This window comes from Lytechinus pictus, chromosome 1, assembly GCF_037042905.1.
Source record: "Lytechinus pictus isolate F3 Inbred chromosome 1, Lp3.0, whole genome shotgun sequence".
Lineage (NCBI taxonomy): Eukaryota > Metazoa > Echinodermata > Echinoidea > Temnopleuroida > Toxopneustidae > Lytechinus > Lytechinus pictus.
Window position 1 is genome coordinate 13,826,663 of NC_087245.1, and position 12,755 is coordinate 13,839,417.

A 12,755-nucleotide genomic window follows, 5' to 3' on the forward strand; every position below is an offset into this window, starting at 1 on the left:
AAAATACTTACTGCATTGTATATCAGATATGTTAACTGTCAAAGCCCTCATAAAAATGATTATTATGAATTCAAATTTTTAAATTGAAATTCCTGAATGAGAAAAGATATCTGAAATGAAATGCAAAAGTAAGAAATTGATTATTTTCTCTTCATTTTGTATTTCTTTTATTTACAGGATGAAGCCTTGGAGTTTGCCGCAAGTGTTGGATACCCCTGTCTTCTCAGACCTTCATTTGTTCTAAGGTAAATAGAAGAAAACCAAATTGCTTTGTAAAGCAACAACATGACTGATGTTGTTTGAAGGTTTGCATGGTGGCATGTACAATCGCTGATGTGGTTTATGGTACACCATGTGGAGTGTTATAGAAACAGTGGATAGAAGAAGAGAAGGACTACTTTCAAGAAAGAATACTCTACTCTCAAATCTCCACTTTCTCGCCTATCCATTTCTTCTCTTCTATCCAATGTTTCTATAACACTCCACATGGTGTACCGTAAACCACATCAGCGATAACAACATGTCTCTCGTATTAAGGAACCCAGTCACAAAGAGTTCAGTGTGACTGAAAGTTGTGCTTCAGTGCCGATGCACACATCTTCTACCATCAAGCTCATTAATGAATATAGATCAGCGGGTGTCAGGGTGTCCAGCCCATCAGGGAAATCAGGGAAAATTATTTTACTTTTTTCAAGTTAGGGAAAAATCAGGGAATTTGATTTTAAAAATACCTCAAATCAGGGAAAAATGCCTGAAATAAGGGAAAAATCAGGGAATTTTGATCAGCCCAAAAGTCAAAGCATGGTAGTCAGTCAGGCTCTGTTATATTTTGTTGCATATCAGAACAGCATCCATTGAATGACTGGTTATGGTGGTACTAATTAGTTTTACATTATTGTTTTTATACTAAAAATGTAATTCACTGCAACAACTTGCGAAAACATGCGAAACTGGGAATGGGTTTAAATAATCATGTTTGTTTTAAACCTCATCAGGGAAAAATCAGGGAATTTTGTTTTCTTGAAAAGCTGGGAACCTTGGGGTGTTCTTGAGGCATGATCTTAGGATTGCAGTGATGTGTTATATCCCACTCACAACTAGGAATTCAAGGGTGATTTCAATTTTCAATGATTACAATGTAACTATCACTGAACTCTGAAACCTTCAAACATTTACATTATGTCATAAAATGACATAGTAATCATATTTTGTTTAAAAAAATTTCCAGGATATTTTCAATTAATGAATAGATATGTACTGGTGTACAGCATGCATATAATATCTTACTCATGATTTCTGCAAAAATAATTAAATGAAAAAGTTAAGCAAAATTTCTTGGTAGAAACGTCCTCTCACTTATTGACCGAGTTCTGTGTAAATTTTTTGACCTCTTCTGCGTAAAGCAGTACATATAACTCAAGATCTCTTTTCTTTTCAGTGGGTCAGCAATGAATGTTGCCTTTGGACCAGAGGAGCTCAAACGCTTCTTAGAGGAAGCTACAAAGGTATCCCAAGAACACCCTGTTGTCATCACTAAGTTCATAGAGGGCGCTAGAGAGGTAGAAATGGATGCTGTGGCCAGGAACGGAAAGGTGAGTGATAAACATTTATCAAAATCTCTTAAATATTTGTGCCCATTCCAGTTTTAGTTTGCCAGTATATGGCTTGTCTTTTCAAGTCTCAGTGCAATTTTATAATGAACTGATGTATCATATTTAAACTTCAGAAACATTATTCTTTTGAATTGTCAAATCCACTGCATTATTTTTTGGTCAAATTTTTTCATGTGCACATCACTAATATAACCTTGCATTGTGTGAGGTATGAGACAATGAGATTGCAGATTTGGTAATGTTTAAAATTCTGTGTACTTTTTACAGGTTGTTGCTCATGCAGTGACAGAGCATGTGGAGAACGCAGGGGTACATTCGGGAGATGCTACTCTCATCTTACCCCCTCACACACTAACGGATGAACAACAGAGGAAGGTGAATAGAATTTGAAATATGGTGATGAAAGCACTCTGGTTGAATGAATGAAAGTCGTGGTAATGATGATTAAGATAATTATGATGATGATGATGATGGCAATCATAATGATGATAATGATGATGATGATGATGATGATGATGATGATGATGATGATGATGATGGTAATGGTAATGATGATGATAATGATTGTAATGGTAGTTATGATGATAATGGTGGTAATGATGATGATAATAACGATGACAAAGTGATGATGATGATGATGTTGATGATGGCAATCATAATTATGATGATGGTAATGGTAATGATGATGATAATAATTGTAATGGTAATCATGATAATGATGGTGATGATGATGATGATTATAATGATGACAAAGTGATGATGATGATGATGGTGGTGGTGATGGTGATGATGATGAGGATGATGATGATGGAAAAGACAACATTGGAGGTTTATAAAGAGGATGATGATGGTGATGTTTGAAATTTAAAAATTTACCATTGCATGCATGGTTGCCGTTCCTTTTTCACTCTCATGACATATTTCTTAAGGATTTTGTTTAAAAGGTTATGAAGAAATTGAATAGTATTATGTATACTTTACATTATTCAGGTGAGAGAAATGACGGCCAAGATTGCTCAGCGTTTCCAGATCTCTGGACCATTCAACATTCAGTTCTTAGCCAAGGACAATGAAGTCAAGGTTTGAAAAAAGAAATGTATTACTTCTTAATTTATGATATTGTATGAAAATGACAATTATCCAATATATTCTCCAGGGATGGTACTTATTATTTTTTCTTCTATTTTTTGCTTCAGAATGATTTTTTTAAAATTTACATAAGGGCCCACAACACATGATTTTCCTTCTTCTTTTTTGTAAATATAAGTGGCAATTCCAGTATTTTTCACTCAAGCAAAAAGAAGGGAAACCTCTTCATTATATTTTATGTAAAAAATGTATTCATTTATAAAAAGAAATAATACATCATAACTTGATTTAGACTTTGCAAAGGTTTAAGGTTCTAATTTCCTTCACATACAAACAAATAAGTAGAATATGAAGTAGGTCAATATTTTGAACATATGAGACAGAATGATATACAAATATACCAGGCTTTAAGTAAGTACAGCAGGAATTATTTGCTCGAGGTTGGACTGATGTTACTATTTTTCCTGAGCCCAGAGGGAAATATAATTATTTTGCCAGTACAACCGAGGATGAATAATTCCCTCTATACTTTCAAAATAAAGACCTGGTATAATTTGTTTTATATCCTACCTATCCTAATAAATTAGAAAAATAGAGCTTGATAATCTAGTTCTTGTAGGCCTACTCGTAGTTCATCCTTTTTTAATTTGTACCAAAATCGAGGTAACATGCTGCATTGACTCACCTACTTTTCCTGAAGCCTACAGGCTTAGCGTAATGCGGATTAGTGCCTGCGCTGTCCCTTCATGGGACTTGCCTGGTGGAGACACCTCACTGACCGATGGTAGACCAATTATGGATTAGTGCACTATTCCATCATTGACGTCACAGAATAACAAATTTTCTTCAGTGGGTGTTTCATTTCAACAGCATAGCTAAAATATGTTTGGTCACATGATGCTATTTCAACCAATCACTATAGAAGATTTAATTTATATATATATATTTAGATTTAATATATATATATATATATTTCTCTACATCTGTGTTTAAGGCAAATTTTTTGTCTTTCAATGTTCGTAATGTACCTTCGTCTTTACGTCTATATGTGTATTATGACGGAATAAACCCATTAATAGACTTCGCCCTTACGTAGGATGTATGCATATATGTATATATGTATATATTTATCAGCAAGCCAGATTTGATATTGACTAATAACCTGGGTGTTTTGTTGATTAACTCACTTTAGGTTATTGAGTGCAATCTGCGAGCTTCTCGTTCATTCCCTTTCGTCTCCAAGACAATCAACTGTGACTTCATCAATGTAGCAACCAAGATCATGGTGGGAGAACATATCGACCCTAGTCTCCTTCCAAGCCTTAAGAACCCATTTGTGCCACAGGGATATGTTGGCATCAAGGTAAATGAATCATATATCAAAATTTTAATGAATCAGAATGAAACTCCAAATTTTACATTTTTATTGAGTAGTGTAAACAATTTTCTTTAAGTTAAAGCACCAAAACTAAGAAAACCTGTATAGTAATGACAATGAAAATGATTTCATGTCTTTGACGATACGTCAAGGGTGACAGCAAATGATTAAAAATCGTTTTGACTGTTCATGTGTTTAAGCAAGTCATTAGGCAAGCAGAAATGAAATAGAAATAGCCAAATATCCAGACCCGAGCAAAATTTACAATGGGGCATTTAATATGAGGAGGGAAAGGGGTGTGTCACTTTATAGACCAATATTGACAGAGACTGCGCTTAAGTATTGCAGGCAACTGATACCATTAAAAGATTTTTATGAAAGATGTCCAAATCATGTTTATGTATCAATGAATGAGTAACTCAATCAGTTCTTGAATGACTTTATGATTGATTGATTGATAGGAAGAAAGAGGAGAAACTAGTATATCAAGCATGTGTAAGATGTGCAGATAATAAAGTGAATATATACTTAACTTACTTAAGGAATGATAATAATAATAGTAATAATGATAATAATAATGATGATAATGATTATAATAATAATGATAATAATAATAATGATCGTAATAATAATAATGATAATAATAATAATGATCATGATCATGATAATGATGATATTGATAATGATAATGATAATGATAATAATAATAATGATAATGATAATAATAACACATGTGACTTATTATCAGGAAGTCAAAAGAAAGGTTTTAATGAGATATTAATGACGTCCAATCAATCAAGAGTAGTTCTGAACAGCCATGATTTGAGGCATTGCTCGTCGAAAGTATTTCCTGAAAACGTTGTGATTATGGATTCCATAGCATGGGCCAAAGATAGACACCCCTCCCTCCCCTCCTCCACAGAGTTTTAGTTGTAAGGACTACAAGAAATGAATAAGGCAATGATTTACTGTGTTTCTATTCCTCAGGCTCCAATGTTCTCTTGGCCAAGATTACGTGATGCTGATCCTCTTCTTAGGTGTGAGATGGCCTCTACAGGAGAGGTATGTCTTTGGGATCATTCGCATATGGTTTGAAAAGGGTCAACCACAAAGCTTGCAACATTTCAAAGTAAAAAGTCAATGGAATATTGGGTGTTAATGGATTTTGCAGAGGCAAGAGCCTTTTTTGGGGGGTGGTTGCAATGTGATAATAAGCTGCACACCAATCAACTTGTATTAAGAAAAAAAAAATGTTAAGGCAAGATAATATGTCAAGATTTTCCCCAGGCAAAATCACGATTTTATTATGCCTCCACCAATTGAAGGGTTTTGGGATTTGTCTGTCCATTAGTTCCATTTTTGTTCTAATATCAAACTAACCAGATGAATCTCTTCAAGGAAAATGCGACTCTGGTTTGGAAACCAAGTGGAGGTGTTGCTCCCTCTTGTTTGATTTTAATCAGCCTTGCACATCACTTTCTTTCACTCAGGTGGCTTGCTTTGGTCCCAATGTCCAGACAGCATTCCTAAAAGCCTTGCTCTCTACAGGATTCAAGGTGCCCAAGAAGAGTATCATGATCGGCATACAGAAGACCTTCCAATCTGAGTTCCTTCCTACCGCTATGAAGTTCCATCAGATGGGTTACGAGGTGGGTCATCAAGCTACCACCAGGGCCCTGTGACCTAAAGCTTAGTGACTGATTGCAGGGCTGAGTTCTATGATTGGTTACATTGATTATTGTGTATGATTAATCGTAGAAATCAGCATCACGATCAATCACAAAGCTTTATGTCGAGTGGTCCAGCTCTTTTATCTCATTTCAAGTTTGGCCTTCTTCAAATGATTTACAGAACACAAATGATATGATAACTAAACTTTCATCTTCCCCCAGTTTGTGTAACAATGATTTTGTCTGATTATTACCAGCTCATTTATCTAATATTAGTTAGACTATTTCCACTTTTCTGTAGTATTCCTTCTCATACTTTTAACACATGTCCCATTGTAATCATAATGAAGCATGCTGATTGTTTTAATCAATGTTGCATGAACAATCATGTGTAATTTCCCAAGAGCACTATGTTCTATGTTTTATTTAAATGATGAATTACAGTGTTACCATAGTTTAGAATGTATTGACTCAATTGAAGACTTCATAAGGGCAGGGCCCAATTGAGGACAGTAGTTCGACCATGATTTGTAAATCTGGAGATTCTAACTGATGTATCGTTTGCTTTCAGTTGTATGCCACAGAGGCAACGGCAGAATACTTGGAGGCCCACAACATTCCTACCACAACAGTTGGCTGGCCGCTTGTTGACCTACACGAGAAGAGTGATGCCACAAATGCAACTAAGTGAGTCCATCAAATGCACTCTACCATGACACCCCACTCGTCAAAATAGTGCTGGAAAGCTTTAGGATGTCCGTTATTTTTTTTTTCAAATTTATGATGCATTCATGGATCACTGATATTAAGTCATCACTTTGCCACATTCCTTTGGGGGGAGGGGGGAGGATAAGTGGGTAGGGGCTATTCTATTATTATTGTTGTTATTTGTCTTTTTTGTGTAACCAACTTGTGCTTATGTGATTTGCAATCACTTGATAATTGTTTGTAAATTTTGTAATTTACTTTAATTTGTTATAATAAAAAACAGAATAAAATATAAATGAATGAAAAAAAACTTTGTTATGCATTCATGAAAGTTTCAAAATTAGCAAGCATTTGTGGATGTTTCAAATTTATTATGCATTCATGAAAGTTCAAAATTAGCATGCATTTGTGATGTTTCAAATGTATTATGCATTCATGAAAGTTTCAAAATTAGCATTCATTTGTGAAAGTTATAAGCCCTTGAACACAAAAGCGAAAGGCTCAGTGCTCATTTTTTGTTGATAAACAAAATATTGCTAAACTTTGAAATTTAACAACTTTGTAATATGTTATTAGATTTTGATGAAATTTTCAGCATTTTGCTTGATGAATTTTATTTAGATACAAGTATTTCTTGTCCAGAGTACTCCTTTTAAATCATAGTACAAAATAAATGATAAGATAGAAAAGTATTCAGTGACCACCTCTCTTAACTGAACACTTATCTATATACAGAGGCATATCTCATGTTTTACTTGAAAACATCCTATTCAATTATGAACAAAAATATAATCTGGCTACAAACCACCTGTTTTTTCCTGTCATCCTTGAGAAGTCTTTTTAAACAGGTTTTGATGTATGTATTTCTTTCTTCCTTTTTGTATCAAGGTTGATATATGAGGGTGATATTGATCTGGTTATCAACCTGCCAAACCATAACACCAAGTATGTGAAAGATAACTTCCTCATACGACGAGCTGCAATCGACTCCGGAGTTCCTCTCTTCACCAATTTTGAGGTTAGTTTGGTGTGTCCTGTTGGATGAAAAATGGTTTCTGAATTGGAATGACGATACAAGAAGCGTTATGATCAGCATCATCTTCCCGGTGACATGGGTAACATTGATGATCATTCTAACCATGGCAATGGTTGTAATAGTGGTGTTGATGATGATGCTAATGACAGCAATAGAAGTGGTGATAGTGATGATGATGCTAGTGAATAGAGCGGTTGCGGTAGGTGATTAGGATAATCACTGCACTGGCACTGATAGTGATGGTAGTGGGGGTGATGACGAGGACAATGATGATGACGATGATGGTGAACAATGATGATGTTAATTGTGATGATGATGGTTATTATGTTGATATTTATGAGCACAATAGAGACTGCTCTTGAATTAAAATTTACTTTACTTTAATCATTAATCTAGAGGTTCAACTGACTATTGATTTTTAGGTTACCTTTATTTTTGTCTTCGAACATTCTGCTTGAGTTTCAGGTCACCTGGCCAAGGTCAAAGGTCATTTAGGGTCGATGAACGTAGACCATGTTGGGGGAATCAATATCAAAATCTTAACCAAGGTTAAGTTTTTGAAATGTTGTCATAACCTAGAAAGTATATGGATCTAATTCATGAAACTTAGACATAAGGGTAATGGTGTATCACTGAAGATCCTGCCTGAGTTTCAGGTCACATGACCAAGGACAAAGGTCACTTAGGGTCAACAAACTTTGGCCATGTTGGGGGTATTTGTGGAATCGACGTAACTTACAAATTTTATGGATTTAGTTCATGAAACTTGGACATAAGAGCAATCAAGTGTCCCTGACCATCCTGTGCGAGATTCAGGTCACATTACCAAGGTCAAAGGTCATTTAGGGTCAACAAACTTTGCTAATGTTGGGTGTATTTGTGGAATTGTCATAACTTTTAAAGTTTATGGATCTAGTTAATGAAACTTGGACATAAGAGCAACCATGTATCCCTGAATATTCTGCACGTGTTTCAGGTCACATGACCTAGATCAAAGGTCATTTAAGGTCAAAGAACTTTGGCCGTGTTGGGGGTATTTGTTGAATTGGCATTATAACTTGTTAAGTTTATGTATCTAGTTCATGAAACATAGACATAAAGGTAATCAGGTATCAATGATTGTTTTGCACATGTTTTAGGTCGCATGATCATGGTCAAAAGTAATTTGGGGTCAATATAGAATTTTACTCATATGAATGATTTGTTTTGTGAATAATTATTCAATAGCTGTTTTTGTCTCACCTGCATAGCAGAGTGAGACTATAGGCGCCGCTTTTCCGACGGCGGCGGCGACGGCGACGGCGGCGGCGGCGTCAACACCAAATCTTAACCTGAGGTTAAGTTTTTGAAATGACAGCATAACTTAGAAAGTATATGGACCTAGTTCATGAAACTTGGCCATAAGGTTAATCAAGTATTACTGAACATCCTGCCTGAGTTTCATGTCACATGACCAAGGTCAAAGGTCATTTAGGGTCAATGAACTTAGACCATGTTGGGGGAATCAACATCAAAATCTTAACCTAAGGTTAAGTTTTTGAAATGTCATCATAACTTAGAAAATATATGGACCTAGTTCATGAAACTTATACATAAGGTTAATCAAGTATCAATGAACATCCTGCTTGAGTTTCACATCACATGACCAAGGTCAAAGGTCATTTAGGGTCAATGAACTTTGGCCGAATTGGGGGTATCTGTTGAATTACCATCATAACTTTGAAAGTTTATGGATCTGATTCATGAAACTTGGACATAATAGTAATCAAGTATTACTGAACATCCTGTGCAAGTTTCTGGTCACATGATCAAGGTCAAAGGTCATTTAGGGTCAATGAACTTTGGCCAAATTGGGGTATTTGTTGAATTACAGCCATAAATTTGAAAGTGTGTTGGTCTAGTTCATAAAACTTGGACATAATAGTAATCAAGTATCACTGAACATCCTGTGCAAGTTTCAGGTCACATGATCAAGGTCAAAGGTCATGTTAAGGTCAAAGAACTTTGGCCACGTTGGGGGTATTTGTTGAATTGCCATCATATCTCTATAAGTGTATTGGTCTAGTTCATAAAACGTGGAAATAAGAGTAACCAAGTTTCACTGAACATCTTGTGCGAGTTATAGTAGTTTTCAAAATCAGCACTGCTGCTATATTGAATCGCGTGATGCAGGTGAGACGGCCAGAGGCATTCCACTTTTTTTTTAAGTCGGCACAGCTGCTATATCGAATCGCATAATGCAGGTGAGACTGCCAGAGGCATTTCAATTCCACTTGTTCCCATTTGTCATAGACAAAGGTCTGGGCTTAATTTATAAAGAAATGTCGACTCAATATTTTTCAATCCAATGAAAAATGTGTGATACTTGTAATAAAGAACGGTCTTATTCCATTTTTGTCTTTTTAGGTGGTGAAGTTATTTGCTGAAGCTTTAGATCACGTTGGACAGCTTGATGCCACATCACTCTTTCACTACAAGCGCCCTACAGGCAAGTCGGACAAGGTGATTACATCCTGAATGTAAACTACCCTATTTATTATGACAGTCCCTGCTCAGATTTGAAAGTAATCTTATTTTCTACAATTCAAGTATTTATTTCAAAAATTCATTAAAAAGAACACAATGAGAACAAAATTGTATATATATATATTCTGCCTGAAGATCGCCGAAAGCGTGAAACCGACAAAATATCTATATATAAAAGATATGAAATTAATCAAGATATCATCAGCGTCACATTGATAGTTTAGATTTAAAGTATGATGTGCTCATCTGTTCAATCACAGTAATTCAATCAAGTTCTGGACTAAGTGCTAAAAACTTTTTACAGTGGAAATGTATTTCACTTATTATACTGAAATGGCTGATGTGAAGCGTGCAATGAAGTTTTGTATGACCATTCCAGCCTACCTTTCTACTTATTATTACTTAAAATTAATTTACTCACCATTTTGTATTTGGTTAAATAAAATTTTTAAATGGGAGAAAAATATAAATGATTGATTGATGAAAATATATCATTATGTATTAAAGCAAGGTGGTTGTCATTTTCATAGCATTATTTTCTGATGTCTTTTGCTAAATAATATTCCATATTTTATCTTTTAAGAAATACATGAACTGTACTTTTTTTCTTAAAAGTGAACAGTTCACCTGTGCATTACATGTAAAATCATTCATTAAGAATATTTGCAGTAACCATGAATCAAGTCATGTCATGAAATTTACAATATTTGTCATATGGTTTTGCAGCTCACAAGTTAAGGTCACAAAATAAGATTTGGGTTACTGTACATATCATTTTATGGACTTCCATCAAACTTTTATTCTATTATTTTTCTAATTTTTGTTCTACTTTTGTTAAAACCAATTTTGACAAAAAGATGGACTTCCGTTTTAATAAGAAATTGGTATTAGATTAAGATTTGAAACTTGGTCAGGATATGTTGCGGTTGAAATTAAAGGTGTGAAAATAATGTTTTCACTTGGGCAAAGGTAAATCTTACCAAATCTTAACTTGGCTGAATATAGGGAATATGCAAATACTATTAAATTTGTAAGACTTGAATTATATTGTTTTGGTACAAAATGAGAGCAATATTTAGATATGTTATTGTATGTGTCTGTCGGTGCATGCATGAATTTGAATGTATACTTCTGAAATATGTGAAACAGGCAAGGTGTGATATTTATTCATTATTTATAATTTTTATTTCCAGTGGGTAGCATTGCCATTTACAAAATTGTTTTCCACAATGGCTGCATAACTTGTTTTTTGTTGTGGAAACATTAGGAGGGCTTATTTAAAAAAAATATATATATGTATATTTCTCATGTATATTGGCCATATCAATAGGCACACAATGAAATATTTAAAGTTAAATACTCAATATCAAATATTGAAGTTTTCATAGTTCTGACTCTCAAAATTCACTGATATAAATAAAAAAATCACTGACAGATATCCATTTATAACATTTTGATGGCTGAATGATTCTTTTATGTAAATTCTTTTAAAGATATCGGCTGAACAGGGTTCAATAAACTTTATGAATATTTGTTTAATAGTATATTTGTTCATGAATTTATTTATGTATATTTCCATAGGAAGTGCAATTAGTTTACATCACATATGCATCATAAAAAACAGAACCAATATTTACGAGACATACAATTCTAGCTGTCTATAAACAGGGGCCAAGTCCACGATTGATAACAGTTCTATTGAATAATTTTCTATCTGTGTACCAATCTTTTAAATGAAAATCTGCCTATTTAATGAGAAAAAATGCACGAAAAATATTCTTTCTAATTTCATCATTATAGGATTATTTATAGTATCTAGTAAAGAAATATATTTTCTCTAAAATTGACATTATACCTTAATTTTGCAATGAGTTTATCATGTGAAAGAAATTGATATTGTAAAATTATCTACCCTTGGTATGATTTCAAAAACTTGGGACATTGTTTTGTTGCGCCTGTTTGTGCTTTTTTGTCACCTGTGACCCATCATTATGGGGTTTTTTTCTTCATGTTCTGAGGAAAATTATTTATTTAGTTAGTGCGACTATTACAGTACTGACATTTGGAAATACTTTTGTATTTTGTTCTTGGAAAGCAAGGTTTTTTTTTAAATGTTTGTTGGCAGTGTGCTCTTGTTGAGTGATAGGCTGATTGTATATAGTGACAATCTTATCTGCTTCTGCACTATTAACCTTCTGAAGAATGGTACTGAAGTATATAAATATTTTGATAAGTGTTCAAAGTGTTCAATTGTCAAACAATACCAAAACAAGGAGAAAGGAAAGCCAAACATTTTAGCATTTTGTTTTTATGCTCCACTGCATAAGCCAAGCATACATCTGTATGCTTTACTCAAGATATACAGTTGAGGCCAAAAGGTTATACACCCAGGAAAATCAAAGAAAAGTTGACACTTGCCAAACATCATAAAATTGACCGTATCTTATAAAATATTTGTGCTATCATGACTAATTTGATATCAAACAAATGAGTATATCATGCCCCTTCTTCAAATTACTTTGTCATTAGGAGCTGAAAATATTTAGGTGTCAGTTCCCCCCCCCCCCCCAAAGAAGAAAAAAAAATCTTCATATTTTAGACAAATTTGAAGTAAAAACTTGACAAAAACATTTCATATTTGTGCTAGTTACTTCTCAATACAAGCATTTCAGATTACAATTTTTTGTTCAGTGGTGACATATCATGATAGAAAATGTAATATAAATCATAGATTT

At 34.0% G+C, this 12,755-nt stretch overlaps 1 protein-coding gene across 1 annotated transcript in view; it reads left to right on the forward strand.

Moving 5' to 3' along the window:
• Window positions 1–12,126, forward strand: part of LOC129257812 (carbamoyl-phosphate synthase [ammonia], mitochondrial-like) — a 48,510-nt gene extending 36,384 nt beyond the window's left edge. The window contains exons 26-35 of the mRNA XM_054896221.2: window positions 178–245; window positions 1,439–1,592; window positions 1,881–1,988; window positions 2,604–2,693; window positions 3,895–4,065; window positions 5,068–5,142; window positions 5,571–5,729; window positions 6,322–6,437; window positions 7,347–7,476; window positions 9,901–12,126. Coding sequence (XP_054752196.2) covers window positions 178–245; window positions 1,439–1,592; window positions 1,881–1,988; window positions 2,604–2,693; window positions 3,895–4,065; window positions 5,068–5,142; window positions 5,571–5,729; window positions 6,322–6,437; window positions 7,347–7,476; window positions 9,901–10,011 — 1,182 coding nt within the window. The 3' untranslated portion in view covers window positions 10,012–12,126. The remainder of the gene's footprint in view (window positions 1–177; window positions 246–1,438; window positions 1,593–1,880; window positions 1,989–2,603; window positions 2,694–3,894; window positions 4,066–5,067; window positions 5,143–5,570; window positions 5,730–6,321; window positions 6,438–7,346; window positions 7,477–9,900) is intronic.
• Window positions 12,127–12,755: the final 629 nt, after the last annotated feature.